The sequence below is a fragment of the Pseudophryne corroboree genome, chromosome 6, assembly GCF_028390025.1.
Source record: "Pseudophryne corroboree isolate aPseCor3 chromosome 6, aPseCor3.hap2, whole genome shotgun sequence".
Taxonomy (NCBI): domain Eukaryota; kingdom Metazoa; phylum Chordata; class Amphibia; order Anura; family Myobatrachidae; genus Pseudophryne; species Pseudophryne corroboree.
Window position 1 is genome coordinate 104,552,049 of NC_086449.1, and position 20,686 is coordinate 104,572,734.

Here is a 20,686-nt window from a genome sequence, read left to right on the forward strand (position 1 = left end):
ACAACATAAGGGTGGGTGGGAGGGCCCAAGGACAATTCCATCTTGCACCTCTTTTTTCTTTTCTTTTTCTTTGCATCATGTGCTGATTGGGGAGGGTTTTTTGGAAGGGACATCCTGCGTGACACTGCAGTGCCACTCCTAGATGGGCCCGGTGTTTGTGTCGGCCACTAGGGTCGCTAATCTTACTCACACAGTCAGCTACCTCATTGCGCCTCTTTTTTTCTTTGCGTCATGTGCTGTTTGGGGAGGGTTTTTTGGAAGGGACATCCTGCGTGACACTGCAGTGCCACTCCTAGATGGGCCCGGTGTTTGTGTCGGCCACTAGGGTCGCTAATCTTACTCACACAGCTACCTCATTGCGCCTCTTTTTTTCTTTGCGTCATGTGCTGTTTGGGGAGGGTTTTTTGGAAGGGACATCCTGCGTGACACTGCAGTGCCACTCCTAGATGGGCCCGGTGTTTGTGTCGGCCACTAGGGTCGCTTATCTTACTCACACAGCGACCTCGGTGCAAATTTTAGGACTAAAAATAATATTGTGAGGTGTGAGGTATTCAGAATAGACTGAAAATGAGTGTAAATTATGGTTTTTGAGGTTAATAATACTTTGGGATCAAAATGACCCCCAAATTCTATGATTTAAGCTGTTTTTTAGTGTTTTTTGAAAAAAACACCCGAATCCAAAACACACCCGAATCCGACAAAAAAAATTCGGTGAGGTTTTGCCAAAACGCGTTCGAACCCAAAACACGGCCGCGGAACCGAACCCAAAACCAAAACACAAAACCCGAAAAATTTCAGGCGCTCATCTCTAGTTTATATATTCATATACAATATTCAGCAGCACTCAGGGATGCAAAGTACAGTATGACATAATAGGGTAGAGATAGACATATAGATGGGATCCGTTCAGGTTTAGGATGTGGATGCAGAGGCATAACTAGGGTTTTCGGAGCCCAGGGCAAGATGAACAGTGGCGCCCCTCCCCCCCCCAAAAAAAACCAAAAAAAAAAACCAAAAGAAGTATGTGTGCGCACCAAAAAGATGGGCGTGACCACATCCCAGAAGGGGTGTGGCCACTGAAAATGCCTCACAGTGCCAGTTACAATGCCCCACAGTGCCAGATACATGCCCCACAGTGCCAGTTACAATGCCCCACAGTGCCAGTTACATTGCCCCACTGTGCCAGATACATACCCCACAGTGCCAGTTACAATGCCCCACAGTGCCAGTTACAATGCAGTGCCAGATACATGCCCCACAGTGCCAGTTACATTGCCCCACAGTGCCAGTTACATTGCCCCACAGTGCCAGTTACATTGCCCTACAGTGCCAGTTACAATGCAGTGCCAGTTACATTGCCCCACAGTGCCAGATACATGCCCCACTGTGCCAGATACATGCCCCACTGTGCCAGATACATTGCCCCACTGTGCTCCCCCCCCCCCGGTCACTCACCGCTTCCTTCTGGCTGTGCTATTTGAGGGGAGGAGAGCGCAGCGCCTCTCCTGCCCCTCACCGCTCCAGGTCTCCGGCGGCAGCTATGTAGCGCCAGTTGGCTACCCAATCAGAGCTTGCGGACCGGCAGCTAATCAGGAGCTGGTCCACAAGCTCTGATTGGCTAACGCCGCCGGAGACCGGACACACGCAGTGCTGCTGGTGCTGGCAGTGGCAGTGAGGGGAGGGAGAGACCCTGCGCTCTCCTCCCCTCACATTGCGGCGTGACGGGGGCGAGTGGGGCATGATGCCCTGGTCGCCGGCGGTGCTCCCCTCTGCTAAGCCTGCCAAGGCGCCCAGGGCACGTGCCCCACTCGCCCTGCCCTAGTTACGTCTCTGTGTGGATGTGTCCTAGATTTAGCATGTGGAGAGGGGGTGATTATTTGGATGTAATCGGGGCACTGTGCTGGAGAGGATCTGGTGAGGGTGACCTGCTCAGGGCCAGGGAAATGGATACCAAACAACAGTGCCGTAACTAGACATTTTAGTGCTGTGTGCAAGAAACGGCATCGGCATCCCCCCTTTATGTAAAGTAGGGGCAGTGCGCGTTGTAGGTGCTTGCAAAAAATATAGGGGCATGGCTTCATGGGGAAGGGGTGTGGCCACAAAATAATACCAATTCATATTATGGTGCACCGCAGTCTCCATTATTCAAATTACGCCACACAGTAGCGCCACTACACCAAGTAGAGCCCTTTTACACTTTATGGCAGACAGCGTCCCCTTTTTACATATTACGGCAGACAGCCCCCTTTTTTACACATTACGGCAGACAGCATCCCCTTTTTTACACATTACGGCAGACAGCATCCTCTTTTATACACATTACGGCAGACAGCATCCCATTTTTTACACATTACGGCAGACAGCGTCCCCCTTTTTACACATCACGGCAGACAGCATACCCCTTTTTTACACATTACGGCAGAGTACCCTTTTTACACATTATGGCAGACAGCGTCCCCTTTTTTACACAATATGGCAGACGGCGTCCCGTTTTTACAAATTACGGCAGACAGAATAGATAGCAGTCAGGCTCCTCGGTGCAGCTTCTGGCAGATCCCGGGCAGGGGAGAAGGAGGAGGAGGGAGGGGGACTCGGGAGCTGCAGCAGCGCACTGTAATTGGTGGATGTGTCGCTGCAGCTGTCCCTCTCCTTTCACATAGGCTGGCTGCCGCTGCTGTGATGAGGGAAACGTATGCCAGCATTCACAGTAGCCGCATCCATCCTATATGGAAGAAGAGGGACGGCTGCAGCGGCGCCTCCACCAGAGCCGGATTAATGGCGAGGCGGAAGGGGCGGTCATTCCCAGGGGCCCCAACACACTGTCCTCACAACTGCAAAAAAATATCAGAGTAGGAGTACAGCATTTACCTGTCTCCTCTCCGTCCTCCTCGGCAGCTGAGATATTCCATTACAGCTGCGGCCCCCGAGTAGCTTCACTCACTGCAGTGTGGAATCTCGCGAGATTTGACATCACACTGTTGTGAGTGAAGCTCCTCGGCGGCCGCAGCAGTACTTTAATAATCCTCAACTGCCCAAATCCTGCAGTTCTCGGCCACCTTGGAACTTTTGTCAGTGTCGTCTACTGATATAGTTATGCTTAGTTACCCTGTACTTGTCCTATATTGTCTTCAACTGATAGTCACTGTTTTCCTGTTTTGATTATGTGCATATGTACTCTATAATTGGGCGCTGCGGAACCCTTGTGGCACCATATAAATAAAGGAGGATAATAATAATAATAATAATAATACTAATAACAACTTAGTGTCCCCAGTTAATATTGTGCCATATTACAGTGCCCCCAGTTCATATTATGCCACACTATAGGGCCTCCACTTTATATTTGGTGCATTATAATGCCCCAGTTTATATTATGTAACATTAGAATGTCCTCTAGTTCATTTTATACTACATTACAATGAGCAGGTCCAGGGTATACCAAGATATATTGCAGACCCCAAGGCAAAAGTTTGGGGCACCTATGTATCACAAAATGGTGAAAAATGTATATAACACATGTAACTATGACAGGGAAGGTGGGCCCCTCTCAGCTCTGGGCCCCATAGCAGCTGCACTGCCTGCACCTATGGTAGCTACGCCCTTGTCGTAAAGTATGAAAAGTTCAAAAAATGGGAAAAATTAGAAAAAATCATGTCGACCTTTTTCACATAGCAGTGAAGTTAGTTATCTATTAAATTTGGCATGCATGCCAAATCTAGAGTCAGCGATAGCCGTGCGCAGGACCGCACATCGCTATCGCTGTGGGCATACACATGGAGAGATCCATGCTTAACATCTAAGCAATCTAGTCAGATTTCTTAGAATTTAAGCACAGATCTCTCCGTGTGTACCCCCTTAAGCTTCCTTAAATCAAGGTGCCCTGTGGTATCAGTGTTATTATTATTGAGAAATTCAGCAACAAATATTAAATTAAGTAAATTGCACTTACCTGTCATCCTTAGATTCAGTTATGTCATGATGGGCAGGGTTGCACTTCTGTTTGTCTGCATTTTTCATGAATGGGAGCCAGCAGCACTGGTTTTGCCTGTAATTAATCATTAATTTTTTGATTGGTACTGGACCACCATGCTGTGACAAGCCTGCAAGTTCCCCGTGGCACACAGTTTAGGGACCACTGATCTATGTGATTGGAAATATGGGACTGAAACCATAATCTGAAAACAGGTATTTTCAATTCTGCATGTAAAGGCCAGTACTCACGGCCCTATGTGGGAGAGATGTGTGCTGAGCGAACCGCTTAGCACACATCTCTCCCACCGCTCAGCACAGCGCGATGCGTGCTGGGGGAGACGGGGGGGCCGCTCATTTCACCCAGCAGGTGAAATGAGTGACCTGCTAGATTGGCCTGCACAGCAGGCCAATCTAGCACCAGCGATAGCGATGCGCGGGGCTGCGCATCGCTATTGCTGTGGGGGCTACACACAGAGCGATCCTGCTTCAAATCTAAGCAATCTAGTCAGATTGCTCAGATTTTAAGCAGCGATCGCTCCGTGAGTACCCCCCTTAAAGCTGGGTATACACTTGTCCAATCCTCGGCAGATCAGACCGCAGATCAGACAGTGTATACAATCCTTCTACAGACCTTCTCACAGAATCTACAGCTAATCCCTGCTACACACTTAAATTAATTCGGCTGTTGGAGAAGGGGGATATATTAATGTAGAATGCAATTAATTATAATGGTCAAGGGGGATGGGGAGAGCATTTTAATTTTTCTATAAGAAAAAAAAAAATATGTGGGTCCCTCCAAAAGGTATAACCAGCCCCAGGCTTTTTTGAGCCAGCACTGGTCCAAAAAATATGGGGAACAAAACATGTAGGGGTCCCTGTATTTAATGAACCAGCACCGTGTTCTTGGAACTGGCCCTAGTTCTTAATTTATATGAGGAACAAAATGAGAAGGGGTCCCCCATATTTTCAGAACCAGCACCGGGCTCCACTAGCAGGGGAGAAATTCCAAAGCATTCATCCCCCCTAACTAGTCAGCCCAGTCCAGGGATTCCTGGGGAAGTGGGGACCCCCCAATAAAGGAGTTCCTCCTCCCCAAGGCACCCAAGGCCAGTGCTGAAGCCCGGGGCTATCCCCAGCACCCCTGGGCTGTGGAGCCGAGACGATAGTCCAATAGTTAAAAATTAAATATTGTCTTTTACAGAAGGACTACAGGTCCCAGCAGGCCTCCCCTGCATGCTAGTACTTAATAAAAAAAATGACACTGACTGGTTTAATATTTTCTTATGCAGCACATTCACCATTAGGGCAGCACCCTTTAAGCTCTTTTGCATGGCCATTGCATCCCTTAGGACTTAACCTGTGTCTTCACCTGGAGGGTGGTGACCTTTAAGCTCTTTTGCATGGCCACTGCCTATCTAGGACTTCCTCAGCGACTTTACTCTTCAGAAGCTCTTCACCGCTCCTCCTCCACCGTCAGACTGACAGCTGCTGCCTCATGCTGGCTAATATTAGTTGGCACAAGGGAGTGATGATGCGGCCATCTTAGATTTTAAAAATAATGCCGAGGAACTATTTTTAAAACTAGAAGCCACGCCTGCTGCTATTAAGCCTGCCATCAATTACCAAAAGATACCTGTCCCACCACCTTGCTCCCTGCCGCCATACCCTCCACTGAGTCCCGCAGCAGCAGCAGACGGTGCTGGGATCCCTGTGGAGCACTGCCGCAATGCTGATAGTGTGCTAGGTTGCCGGGACCGGACATCGGTCACCTGCTCCGGTCTCAGCAAGCCTATACACTACAGTGTGTGGGTTGGTTGGTAGAGGGTACACACTTGTCCAAGGGGCCTACTACGATAGACCAGTGCTTGTGATCCTGGCGCCCAGCATTCCGGCCCTGGGATCCTGACTGCTGGAATGCAGGCAGCGTGGGGAGCGCAAGGGAGCCCCTTGCAGGCATGGTGGCACGCTATGCGTCTATGCTATTTATTCTCCCTCCAGGGCTGTCGTGCACACCCCAAGAGGGAGAATATTTGTCAATATCCCGGCGGTCGTGATTCCGGCACTGGTATGCAGAGCGCCGGGATCCCGACAGCCGGGATATTGAGCGCCTCCCCTTGTCCAGTGTCGGGCAAACCGGTTCGTAGTTGGATTTTCTGAGGATTGGCCAAGTGTGTACCCAGTTGTTTCAATACATGGGAGTAAATTTACTAAGATGGGAGTTCTATTTAAGATGGGATATTGCCCATAGCATTCAATCAGATTCCAGGTATTATCTTCTACAAGGTGCTAGATAAATGAGAAGTACAATCTGATTGGTTGCTATGGGCAACATCCCATCTTAAATAGAACTCCCATCTTAGTAAATTTACCCCATGGATGTGGAAATAATAAACTGTGATAATATGGTCTGCACTTGTTTATTTATTATGTAGACAAATAACTGTGATTGGGATTACACTAGGGTGCAGCTAGTTTCAGAGAGTTGATCCATCCATTCTGCTAGTACTTTATTGACTTTTAAAAGCCCATGCTCCAATAATTTTGCATTTTGTTTTAAGTAGATTAAGATAAATGTGTTCCTTTATAATGGAAACATCATATACAGTAGTTTGGACCCAGGTCAACCAAAAGTAACGCTTTATGTATGCTTTCAATCTGTCAGTGATAGGATATTGGAACAGTTTGCATTCCTTTCATTTGCATATGCATCATGGACAACTTGTAAAATGTATTTAGAGATTATTACAGGTTAAGGGGTTAATTCAGGTTGGATCGCAAATCTCGATCCAACCGGAATTTTTACGATCTCCCGTCCTGAGCATGCGCCCGCTCTTTCTGCATGGGGCCGCAGAAAATGCGATCGCCTCTGCCTGTCAATCAGGCAGAGGCGGTCACGGGGTGGTGGTGGGGGGGTGGTCAACGCTACGTTTCCAGGAAGGTGACTGAGCATTGCAAGAGTGGTGCTGCGCAAACGGGGGTGGAGTTGGCTGAGCAGGGGGGTCGTGGGTGTGATCGCGGTGGCTGCGTGACATCGGGAGAGGGGGGGGGGGGGAGGCTCAAGTCAGCATGCTGGGCGGCCCTGCCCAGCGATGGGCAGCCCCCAGCATGCTAGGGAAAGGATAGCAAATTCTGCTGATTAGTCTCTCATATCTTAGATTCAATAATACAAAATATTCCAAAATACGTAATTTTTTGAGCGCGATTGAGATGGTGACACTTTCACTAGATAAATGTACACAAACTTTGTTTAATTCTCAAAACTATTAAAAGACCATTTTTTATCAGGTTATGGGTCAGATGTACTAAGCCTTGAAAGTGATAACGTTTACGGTGATAAAGTACCAACCAATCAGCTCTTAGCTGTCATTTTTCAATCCCAGCCTGTAAAATGGAAGTTAGGAGCTGATTGGCTGGTACTTTATCACAGTGAAATGTATCACTTTTCAAGGTTTAGTAATACCGCTTTCACACCAAAAGCGCGGGTCGCACCCGAAAATTGTACACAAGTCCTTACCGGGTGCGACCTTCTTGTGACCCCTTTCAGACTGGCAACGCGACCCAGCAATATGCCAGGTTAGGTTGCCATCGAGGGCGGAGGCGGCACTGGCATCATCGGGGGCGGGTGCAGATGTGGCATTTGGAAATGAGATCATCTGCACGCCGGAAGAGGCTCCATAGTGTGAACGGGTCCCAGATCGCACTGACCCGGGTAACCCGTTCACACCGCACGGCGCACCTGACCCGGTAATAACCCTGCTTTATTCCCATGATGAATTACCGGGTCAGGTGACCATGGGAATTCTGGACTTACCCCTTTCACACACCGCACATCGACCTACTTCGATCTGGCAATATACCGGGTTATTTGTGCGGTGTGTATATATGAAACATAAATGCATTTTGTGTTTCGATTTGGGTCTGACCCCTAAGATATCTCATTATGGCATGCAAATATTCCAAAATATGGAAAAATCAGTTACCGAAAACACTTCTTGTGCCAAGTTATTCAGATATAGGAGACTCAACCTGTAAACAAAGAGTGGTAGCAGCTCAATCACTCTGGAAATACTTATCAAGTGCTAGAAAAGGGGAGGGATCACAGCAAACAGAAAGGGGGGGGGGAGGTGCTCCCTTCCCCCCGGGTATTCCCCCAGCACACTGACTGATACCTGTAACAATACTTGAACCTATCTGGTAATAGAATTTCAGAGATATTTGTTACATGAATTTGCAAATACATGGGAAGCTGCTGAGCCACTTCACGGCTTCTCTGATATCCGCAGTCCTACACTACATTATAGCAGTGACTGACCACGTAGGGCCATGTGATTTGTCTACAGTAAAGCCTCATGATAAAGGCTCATAAAAAGTACATCCAGATTGAAGTCTAGCTTACCTGAGAGCCAACTCTAAGATCTTCCATTAGCACTACATGGACAAGAATGCCTTCCAAATGCTGCTCGCATTCAGTGCCTTCTCGCACATGCAAACAGACTCAAACTGTAGTAATATACAGAAACATGTAGAAATAGACAATACAATATCTTGCATAGAAATGATTTCTCTATAACTCAGATTTGCATAATTTTTTATTAACCCTTATCCAGACTCTTTATTTCACAATATTTTCTCTCCATTTCTCAGGTCCTCTGTTCTGTGATTGCAGGCAGTCTGCACTTCTTCTTCCTCTCTGCCTTCTGTTGGATGTCTGTCGAGAGCATACTGCTCTTCATAACTGTCCGACACCTGCAGGCTATGAATTACATGACAGCTCATCGCTCTCATTTCCCATATGTCTACCTTGTTGGGTTTGGTATCCCTCTCATCATAGTTGGCATCTCAGCAGCAATTCGTTCAGATGGATACAGGAATGACAGATAGTAAGTTATATCACTGAGTCATGCCGGCAGGATGGAACGCATGCCTATCTGTATATGGATTGCACTTCCTGGTATTATAGATCTCAGCATTACCTATCCATTTACCCATTTCTACATTCTTCCTCTTCCCACTGACTATATCCTGCTCTGCACTGATTATTCTTTCTTATTTACTTCTTTTAATTACCATAGTAAAAATTGTCCCCCTGTCTACTTATAATTCTCCTTCCTGAGATCCCTCTTTTGTCCACTGATTACCCATCCTGAGATTCACACTTTGGCCCTAATTCCGAGTTGATCTCTCGCTGCCGTTTTTCGCAGAGCAGCGATCAGGTGAAAAAATGGCATTTATGCGCATGCGCATGGTACGCAGTGCGCATGCGCTAAGTACTTTCACACAAAAGTTTGCAGTTTTACAGAAGCTCGAGCAACGTTTTTCAGTCGCTCGAGTGTTCGTAGTATGATTGACAGGAAGTGGGTGTTTCTGGGCGGCAGCTCGGCGTTTTCAGGGAGTGTGCTAAAAAACGCAGGCGTGCCAGGCAAAAACGCAGGAGTGGCTGGGGAAACGGGGGAGTGGCTGGCCGAACGCAGGGCGTGTTTGTGACGTCAAAGCAGGAACTAAACTGACTGAAGTGATCGCAAGGTAGGAGTAGGTCTGGAGCTACTCAGAAACGGCATGAAATTTTTCCTGTGCAGTTCTGCTAATCTTTCGTTCGCACTTCTGCTAAGATACACTCCCAGAGGGCGGCGGCTTAGCATTTGCATTGCTGCTAAAAGCAGCTAGCGAGCGATCAACTCGGAATGAGGGCCTTTCTCCCTTGATAACTCTTCCTTAAGTCTAGCTTATTCAGTCTAATTTTCCTGGACTGATTCTATTCCTGACATTTTCCTACAGACTACTGGCTACCATTCCTAAGATCCCCATTCTCTTCCAGTTTGTAGTGTTCTCCTACTATTTGCTCTGGCTGAGATTCTCTCTCTCTTCCATCATTACACTTCCTCAGACTCTGCCCCTCTGCACTGACTACAGTTCCTCAGAGCTCTAGATACTCTGGATGTTCTGAGACCCTGCAGGGCAGAGTTGCCTACCCTCCCTCATTCTGTAGGAGACTCCCTGAAATAGTAGCAATCTCCCTCACTCCCTGAATAGACCAGCAATCTCCCTGATTTTACTTTACATTCTTGGGGTAATAAAATAAAGCAGAGATACATAGATTCAAATGAGTTCATCAGTGCCATTTCCCTGTATTGTTATAAGGCACAATGATCCCTATGGCTACATGCATTTTAAATAAGGTTTCTCTTGGCCACTTACAGTATATGGAAACTCTTCTAAAACACAATACGCAAACAATTCCTGAAAAATATCACTGTCTTTTCTTCAACAAGTAGATCTTACAAATTTTGGGGCTCATTTACATTTGGATGTAAGTCATTTTAATGACACGCCTCTCAGATATAGCAGTACGCGCCCGCGCTGATAGGTGTTACTTTCACAATCTCCCTGAAATGCTTTTTCAAAAGTAGGCAAGTATGCTGCAGGGTGCTTGCCTGAAGTATCCTTTAGATGCTCCGGGTAGCACTGAAGCAGTGCTAGTGGTCGCACGGTTTAGTTTCAGGAACCAAGATAACCAGATCTGGGGCAGTGATGGTGCCACCACCAGGACTCTGCTCTCTGGGTGATGGCACCAGTCCACACCCCCTCCCTAAGGCCCTGCTTACAGGAATGGTTTTGCTAAGGATCGATGGCCCTGTCAAAACCTGTAAGAACATTGTGCTTGGTTCCTGCCTTACGGATAGTAAAGTGAAAGTGTTCCAGGGGAATGTTGACTTTAGCTCCTTAACAAAAGGAAGGGGAGGAGCTGGTACTACTTATCTGGGCCTGGCATTGTATGAATGGCCCCAACAGCTGTGTAGGCAGCATGCATGCTGTATTTTGCTTAATTTTTTTCTAAGGGTGTGTGTCAATGCTCATGGATTTGGCCATCCCCCTGTGTTACCTGGGCCCATTGTATATGTCTTGGAGACACTGCCTTTATGTTAGTGTTGTCTGTTATGCTCACTGTACAGTGAATCTACTGCCTGTGTAATTTTGTAAATACTTACAGTATATTATACATGCCGATATAAAATAAAGGTGCTTTGAATCTATCTAATTATTATTATTATTATTATTACTTAATCCTGTTGTCTTACATAGACTTGTCCAGGCAGCAAGGACAGTTGAGAGCTGCATCTTACTGTGCTGATCTGCAATGCAGAAATCCTGTGTTGGTACAGGATACAGATTACCAGGGTACAGATTATGGGTGTGGTATGCAAGGTCAACAGTAACTAGGTTGACCACTATTGGTCGACAGGGTCTCTAGGTCGACATGGTGTAGGTTGAGAGGTCAAAAGGTCGACTTCAGTTTTTAATCTTTTGGGGGTGTTGTTTTTTCTGTACAGTGACCGGGAACCCCAATTAGTGCACCATGTCCCCTTGCATGGCTCGCTTCACTCACCATGCTTCGGGCAAGGTTACTATTCCCAATCGTAGTCCGCATTGATTGTTAAGTATGAAAAAGGTCAAAAAAAGAAAAAAATTGTGAAAAACTCATGTCGACCCTTTGACCTGTCGACCTAGAGACCCTGTCGACCTAGAGACCCTGTCGACCTATTTACTGTCGACCAATAGTGGTCAACGTAGTTACTGTTGACCTAGTTACTGTCGACCTAGAGACCGGATCCCACAGATTACCCTCCTAGGGATTTTACCTCTCTCCACTCATTTCTCTTCAAGAGATTCTCCACCTCTCCAATAATGGTGGTCATTCCGAGTTGTTCGCTCGTTGCCAATTTTTGCTATGCTGCGATTTGTTGCTAACTGCGCATGCCCATGGTACGCAGAGCACATGCGCTAAATTATTTAACACAAAACTTAGTAGATTTGCTGGTGTTCGAGTGACGATTTTCAGTCTCACTGCTGATCGGTGAATGATTGACAGGAAGTGGGTGTTTCTGGGTGGTAACTGAGCGTTTTCCGGGAGTGTGCTAAAAAACGCAGGCGTGTCAGGGAAAAACGTGGGAGTGTCTGGAGAAACGAGGGAGTGGCTGGCCGAACGCAGGGCGCGTTTGTGACGTCAAACCAGGAACTAAACGGACCGAGCTGATCGCAATCTAGGAGTAGGTCTGGAGCTACTCAGAAACTGCAAGAAAATATTTAGTAGCAATTCTGCTAATCTTTCGTTCGCTATTCTGCTAAGCTAAGATACACTCCCAGAGGGCGGCGGCTTAGCGTTTGCACTGCTGCTAAAAACAGCTAGCGAGCGATCAACTCGGAATGAGGGCCAATGTCTCTTCTTGAGATTCTCGTATTCTCTATTGAAGTCCCTTTAAGAAATTCTCCTTCTCATCTTGTTACTCTATAACATTCTCCATCTCTGTTTAATGTTTAACCATCCTGAGATTTGTGGTTGACTGTTGTGCATTTTTAAAGTATAATATTTATGTATACAGTTATGTGAGAAAAAAACGTTTTGCAATTAAAAGCATTGCCCTTTTAGACTTAAATATGCCGGGATGTGCAAATAACCCAACAGTGCATTGAGAATGAGATTATACAATACGGGATGCAGTTAAATTGCCAGCAGTCGGGATCCCGGCGGTCAGGAGACAGACACCGGAATCCTGACTGCTGACAATGCCGCCAGACGGAATCCCAGCTCACTGGGGCTCTTCCCACTCGTGGGTGTCCACGACACCCATAAATTCGGAATAGATCCTGTGACAAGTGCAGCAAGCCACCATGCCCACAGTGTGGCTAGCGCAGCAAGACCGCAAGTGGACTCTGTGCTCGCCCTGCTGCCAGCATACTGACAGCCGGGATGCCGCTGTCTGTATACTGATAGGCAGCTTCCCAATTGTCGGTAATACATACTGATCCCGACAATACAGTAACAGATATCTGTGTATATCTTATTTATTATTTATTTATTTATTAGCAGTTTCTTATATAGCGCAGCATATTCCGTTGCACTTTGCAATTAGAACAACAGTTATAGAACAAATCTGGGCAAAGACAGACAGACAGATAGACAGACAGACATAGAGGTAGGAAGGCCCTGCTCGCAAGCTTACAATCTATTGGGAAATAGGCATTGTTACACAAGGATAGATGCTATCTATTGCATAATAGTCCACCAGATTGCTAGGTTCTTTTTTTTTTTTTTTATTATGTTTATTGAAAGTTTTTCAGTCATACAGAAGTAAACAGAAAAATAATCAAACATGGAAATGCTGAACCTAATAAGTATGTAAATTCAAATACAGTGTGGAGAAGAACAGTCTATTACGAAGACACCTTGGTATAGAGAAGGACTATGATATACATCAAATCTTAACATACTTGGAAAAAACCTAGGTGTAAAATCTTAACAAGGCAAACCATTTGTAGGTTATATCCAACTTAAAACCTGCCAAGTTTCGAAAAGGGTGGCAGACCCATACCTATACAATTATCACTGTATAATCAGTACCTCCACACTGTATTAGTCAATGAAGAGAAAAATTCAAAGAGGTAGAAAGAGGACAGCAAGATGAAGTAGTAATGGAAAAAGGGGAAACACAAGAGGAAAAGGAGGGTGAGGGGGGTGGGGGGCGGGATGAAGATGAGTGAAGGGGCCAGCCCCTAACACTCAATATATCTACCTATAGTGCCAGAGAAGACCAGTTAACTACATACTTATAAACAATATCAATGAGATCATTTAGTCATATGCATACAACTCATATGAGGCCAAAGAACAGTCAAGAGTTCTTAAGATATGCTGTTTGGTTGAAGGAGGTAAAGTGTCTAAGACAGGGCTCCATTTGAGGCAGAACTTTCGTGTGCTAAAAGAGGGTGACAATAACACTGTCTTTCTATCATAGTACATCAATTGCAATAGTTTTTGTTGAACTTCAGTAATGGATGGGGCTGAACGATTAACCCATTTAATCAGTATACATTTTCTGCCAAGCGTGAGAATTACACTAATAATAGAAAAATATTTCGGAGCAATCTGCCAGTTTGCAAAATTTAAAGCAAGACAGGCCAACTGATCCGGGAGTACATGCGAGGAAATTAATCTGTTAATATAAGCGAGAAGTTTACACCAAAAACGCTTAATTTTTCTGCATTCCCACACACAATGTATAAATGTTGCTGAGGACCTCCCACATTTATGACATTCGCCAGTTTCTGAGGGAACCATATGTGCTCGTTGAGAGGGAGAGATGTAAGCTCTGTGCAGAAATCTCAGGTGAACTTCCTGAAAATACGCTGAGGACAAAAATTTAAGAGATCTCTCACAAGTATGTGTGAGATCAGCAATGTTCGACAAGGTAGGTATATCAGCTTTCCATTTAGAAAATAAGTTATCCCATTGTATGGTAGGCAGACAAGTTAGCAAAATAGTGTATGCATATTTCACTTTATATGGCCGTATCTGAAAAGAACGTAGGAGAGCATCAATAGCATTAGAGGTTGAATTCAAGCCATTGGGGTCTCCCCCCTTGAGGCTGATCACCATAAGAGAGTACAAAGTGACGCACCTGGAAATACATATACATGTGGCGCGGAGATAATTCATATTTTTGGCATAGATCTGGAAAGGAGTATAAAGTTCCTCCAGGATCAAAAACTTTATGAAAAGCATCGAGACCATTCTCCTTCCATTGTAAGTATGTGGCATTAAGCAACGAGGGTGGGAACATTGGATTTCCCCATAATGGGATATATTGGGAAAAGCGGGGATCGCGCTGGCATAATTTATTTATAGCTAACCATGCGGAAAAGGTGTCTCTGAATAAGATATGGCCTTTTATTGGCGCAGTTATCCGAGTCGGGTGTAGGTGCAAGAGTGCACTAGGAGCGTATGGGGAAAATATCGCTGCTTCTAAGTCATAATCAATATATTGTGATGAGCAATGGAGCCAGTCAGCAATATATCGAAAATGAACTGCTAGGGAGTATGCCTGTATATCTGGAGCTGCAAAGCCGCATTTCGATTTAGGAGATTTCAATTTCTGTCTGGCTATTCGTGGTCTTTTACCTTGCCAAAGAAACCTCGAAAAGAGTGCCTCAAGCTTGAGAATATCGGAACGGGCTAATGAAATAGGGAGCATTTGTATAAAATAAAATAGCTTGGGGAAAATAATGCACTTAATCACTTCCAGTCTGCCTAAAAGAGACAGAGGTAAGTCCTTCCAGGAGTCTAATTTGAGGGCTAAATTGTCTATAACAGGGGAGTAATTAATTCTATAAAGATTGGATAAATCAGAGCAAACATTAATACCTAAATATTTAAAGTGGGAATGTGTCACTTTGAAAGTAGTTACATCTGGGTGGGAGAGTAAGGATGGGGACGGTTTACCCAATAGTAAGAGTTCCGATTTATTAACATTGATTCTATACCCGGCTATTTTCCCAAATGAATATATCAATTGTAATAAGGAAGGTAGTTATTGCTCTGGATTTGTTAAAAATAAAAGAGTGTCATCAGCAAATAATGCAATTTTCAGAATCTGCGAGTCAATTGTAATTCCGTGTATATGAGGTGAATTACGTATAGCTAGTGCTAGGGGTTCAATCGAGAGATCAAAAAGGAGAGGGGAAAGGGGGCAGCCCTGCCTCGTCCCTCTTTGCAATACGAAGGGGGAGGAGAGAAGACCATTGCAGGAAATGGAAGAAGAAGGTGAGGAGTATAAGATGCGTAAAATTGAAATAAAAGTATCAGGGAAACCGAAATTATGTAGGGTTTTAAAAAGGAAGGGCCACAGCAAAAGGTCAAAGGCCTTTTCTGCATCAATAGATAATATGAGAGCAGGGGGAGAGGTATCAGAGGAATTTGAATTAGCGTGCTGGATGACCGAGAGGACACGCCTGAGGTTTACAACCGAGTGTCGACCAGTTATAAAGCCAGTCTGGTCCTTGTGAACAAGAAGTGGCATAATTGGTTTTAACCTCTGGGCTAGGATAGAGGTAAAAATTTTGAAGTCCACATTTAATAGTGATATAGGCCTGTATGAGCCCGGCAAGGAAAGATTTCGTCCTGGTTTAGGTAGAACTTTAATCACTGCGTCTGTAAATCTATCCGGGAGGATCCCCTCGGTCAGAATTCTATTAAAAACAGCTTGCAAAGTCGATCCTATCTTTGGGGACATTTGTTTGTAAAATTCGTTCGTGTATCCGTCTGGCCCTGGGGCTTTACCCGGTTTAAGTCGTTTTATAGTCGTTAAGACTTCTGAGAGTGTAATGGAAGCTGTTAGAGAGGAGACCAATTCAGCAGGTACTTGGGGCAAGTGCAGAGTGTCCCAGAATTGGGGGGGGGGGTAAACGTCATGAGGCGTAAGGGTATCATTTGGATCTGGGGAAGAATATAAGGACACATAATACTCACGCAAAATGGCCGCAGTTTGTACATTAGAACTAGAGAGGGAACCATCCGATTTTTGTAAGGGATGGACCAACATCGGTTTTCTAGTTCCCTGTAACAGTGAAGTAAGAAGTTTACCCGTCTTGTTCCCAAAACGATGAAACTTACAGCTTACATTGAACTTATATTTGTCTCCTGTTAACTGCAGAAGATCATTGAAAGTAGATTTGGCCAAAAGGTAAGTTGTTTTATTGTCAGTGGAGGGATGTAATTTAAAAGCTTGGTAAGCTGCGGATAAGGCAGTTTGTGAATCCAGGTATGCCTGATTAAGAGATTTCCTGAGGTGTGAATAATAGGAGATCACTTCACCCCTTAACACCGTCTTAGCAGTTTGCCAGAAAAGGGAAGGGTTAGCTGATTCATGTGGAGAATTATCCATTCGGAAATTCTCCCATGCCTCATCACATTTATGTTGGAAGCCATCTGATGTTGCTAAATGGGAAGGAAATTTCCATAGCGGAGGAGAAGTTTTTTCCATTGAGTAAGTCATTTCGGTCCAAACCATTCCATGATCCGATATAGAAATCGGCTCAATGGTGGCCTGGGAAATATTAGGGAAGAGCATGGAAGAGATCAGGATATAGTCAATACGGGACCAAGTGTTATGAGCCATAGAAAGACATGAGTACTCCTTCTCAGTAGGGTTTAAAGCTCGCCAGGTATCAACTAAATTAAATCGCTTGGCTAGCCACGGAACACCTAATTTGGGAAGGGGCCTAGCGCTGTTAGAATGTTGGGATTTGTCCATATATAGAGAGGAGACCAGATTAAAGTCGCCACATAGAATTAAGGATGAGATGTCACAGTCGTATAATTTAACCATAAGTGAAGTAAAGAATGTTTTTTTATAATTATTTGGGGCATATATATTGCCTATATGGTAAAGTTTATTACCTAGTTTAACCTGTATAATGACATACCTGCCGTCCGGGTCCGCGTCTACTGTCAAAACTTCAATGGGTAGAGATCGTCTCGCTAAAATTGCCACTCCACATGATTTAGAATTAAGCGCTGCTGCTCCTAGTAAAGACCAATTCAGCATCTGCAATTTTTTGGTTTCCTGTAGAACCAGGTGCGTCTCCTGTAAACATGCAATGTCAATACTGTGTTTGTTCATGTAAGATAATATCTTCCGCCTCTTAGCTGGTGTGTTAATACCTCCTACATTAAAAGTGCATATCTTAACCGTAGCCATACCATAGGAAATAAAGAAACTCCACCTGGCAAAGGCAAAACAAGGTAAAACATTGCATCCCTAGAGAGGTGGTGTGAGATTGGGGGGGGGGGGAGGGGGGGGTAAGACAGGAGGTAAGAAGAACACGACTGGGGGTACAAACAAAAGAAAAGTGAGAGAGAGAAAAAGAGACAGCAAATATAAGAGTAATGAGACAGACATTACACAAATAACGTAAATGGGAACAAACAGACTTCGGGTGAAGCACAAACAGTTGGTGGTGACAACCATATAGAATCAACAGATGGGCGGGGCTGCTCCGTTACCGCCAGCAACAATGAGATAACATAATTAGAAGAAAAAACACAGCTGAAGCTCATGAAATGAGCACTACAATAAGAGGCATATGACAAAACGGCACAACTTTGCACGGCCAGACACTCTCAATGTAATTGAGCACATAAACGCCGTAATAGGATCTTGTGAAGTATTAAGAAGGGGGGGGGGGGGTGAGGAGAGTCATCACTCTGGGGCGTCTGAGATATCGCTTGTAAGAGAGTCATCCTCCTCCCTAAGAAAGGCTTCTGCGTCTCCGGGGGTGGTGAAGTCAGTGAAAGAGGATCCCCGAAAAATCCTGAGTCGAGCTGGATACATCATAGCAAATTTACGTTTGTTTTGCACCAGGAAGGAGCAAAAGGGGATAAAGGCCTTGCGAAGACGGGAAAGTTCCGCAGAATAATCCTGAAAAATCCTCAAAGTGGTACCTTCCCACTGGAGGTCTGTCTTGCGAGAAGCCTTCCAAATTGCATTCTTATGGAGAAAGTTCAGGGTTTTAAAAATAACCACTCGTGGCCTCTTAGAGCTTGCACGTGCCTGGTCACCCATTCTATGCACACGTTCAATCACCATGTCAGCACACTCATCCTCAATATGGAGCAATTTAGGCAGGGTGTTTCACACAAAAGTTTCCAGACCCTGGCCCTTAAATGATTCGGGTAAACCTATTATGCGTAGGTTACACCTGCGTGTACGATTTTCAATATTGTCCATTTTATCAAGGAGATGTCTATTGTCCTTCCCCAAGCGTCCCACAGTGGATTTCAGCTTTTCAACATCATCCAAAGTCACCCCTAAACTGATTTCAGTATTTGATACCCTGTTAGAGAGTTGCTGCAATTGGACAGTAATATCTCCGACTGCCTTCTGTAACAGAGGGGCCATAGTGTCATGAATGGCAGCCACTATATCTCTATAAGTCAGGGAAGTAGTGGGGGAATCAGTATCATTACGCACCTGGAATTGTGCGTCGTCAGAGGCTGCTTTTACTGATTTCTTGGCGACCGGTTTCACAGGACTGGAATCGGCGCTTGTTATGGAGGACTGATCAGCGCAACGTTTTTCTTGCCTGGGAGGCATCGCTGACGGAATCTTAGACACATTTGAGGGACCCAGAAATTTTTCCATTTTGTGCAGGGAAGATATAATATTATGCCAGGAATAGCTCTGGGGAGAGTACTGACGTTTTGAGCTAAGTAGATAGTGCTGGGCCCTGTAAATGTCGCAGCAGCACGTGCAGGGAGGCTAAATTGAGTGAGGTGAGGGTTATCTTGTACTCCTTTGGAACTGTCCCTGTAGAGCAGAGCATGCAGCGGGTGCCGGGTCCGGTGTAAGCCTCAGCCTCCAGATCACATGAGGCAGGCTGTCTCCGGCGTGTGTCTGAGTGCACAGCTCTTACCGCTTACAAAACGAGCTGGCGTGTTGATAGACCCACAGGCTGCCTCCGGAGTGCGCCTTGTTAGCGCGAGTATCGCGGACGGCTGACGGGACGGGTGTGCGGGCGGGAACACAAGCTGCCTCCGGAGAGCACCTTGTCGGCGCGGGCAGCGTGGACGACTGACGGGACGAGTGTGCAGGCTGGAACCCAAGCTGCCTCCATAGAGCGCCTCGTCAGCGCGGGCAGCGTGGGCGGCTGTCGGAGCAGGTGTGCGGGCAGCGACACAGGCTTTCTCCGGTGCGCGACTCAGCAGCGCTCACAGCACTTACGGGTCGGATGGGGATCAGGCAGCAAGTGAACACCCGGACAGTAGAGAGGCTGGGGTGCAAAGTATGCCTGTTATGAGCTGGGCATCTGGCAGCAACGAAGGAGCACACAGGAGCTGCTGCTTACTCCGCCATGCCGGAACCGGAAGTCAGATTGCTAGGTTCTTAATGGGTTGTATGATATGATCACCCCGCAATGTTGGCCAAGTTTCAGGAGGGTGTGAGAGTAAAGAAAGACAAAATATGTGAGGTTATGTGTACTGTACAGAGAGGATGTAACTGGATAGGGAAGCATTGAAGGTTATGTGGGTGGGTCTGGAATTTGGTAGGCTTGTCTGAAGAGATGAGTTTTCAGGGAACATTTAAAGGTTTGGAGACTAGAGGAGAGTCTTATTGTGCGTGGGAGGGCATTCCACAGAGTGGGTGAAGCCCAGGTAAAGTCCTGTAATTGATCTTTTCTGTCTCTTTCAGTTGTTGGCTGGATTTCAGTCTTGTCTGGAGTTTCCTTGGGCCAGTCTGTGTATTTATCATAGTGAGTACATAATATTAGACTCTAGCTTTCATTGTTTTCTCCTCTCTTTCTCACACGATGGGCATCATACAGATATGGTTGGAGCTGCACTGTATATTGCAATGTACAGATTAGAAGTACTTTGCTCAGGACTCATTCTGTAGAACGCAGATCTACATCAGACTGTCAGTGATTGATAGTCTGATGCCATTTGGGGGTGAGGAAGGGGCAGCAACAGCCTCTGTTTCTACAAATGGAGGTGTGTGTTTAGGTGGTTACACAGAGATTTCCTGGCCTCTGTGACAGGTGACTTGTTCATCACCGTGGGTGCTGTAAGCCATCCCAGTGGCAAGTCCAGTGGTCTGATATTTCATCCTAGGATACAGGTCAGATCACTACTGCAGCAGGAGGCCTCTACTTGTAATAGATGCCTCCTGCTGCATCACCATACAGAACTATCACTGATTCTTCCATGGAAGCAGCAGTGAGTGACAGCAACTCCAACCACATCTGAATGACCCTCTGTATGACTCGGGGTGAGGTGGGGGCCGTATCATGCCTTAGAGAGATAGAAAGTGGAGAGAGATAAAGTACTAACCAATCAGCTCCTGTCGTTTTTCAAACACAGCCTGTAACATGGCAGTTGGGAGCT

General features: G+C 45.8%; 1 protein-coding gene across 1 annotated transcript in view; it reads left to right on the forward strand.

The window, feature by feature from the left end:
• Nucleotides 1–20,686, forward strand: part of LOC134934383 (adhesion G protein-coupled receptor E3-like) — a 535,434-nt gene that overhangs the window by 480,530 nt on the left and 34,218 nt on the right. The window contains exons 15-16 of the mRNA XM_063929832.1: nt 8,617–8,852; nt 19,995–20,055. Of these exons, the coding sequence (XP_063785902.1) occupies nt 8,617–8,852; nt 19,995–20,055 (297 nt within the window). The remainder of the gene's footprint in view (nt 1–8,616; nt 8,853–19,994; nt 20,056–20,686) is intronic.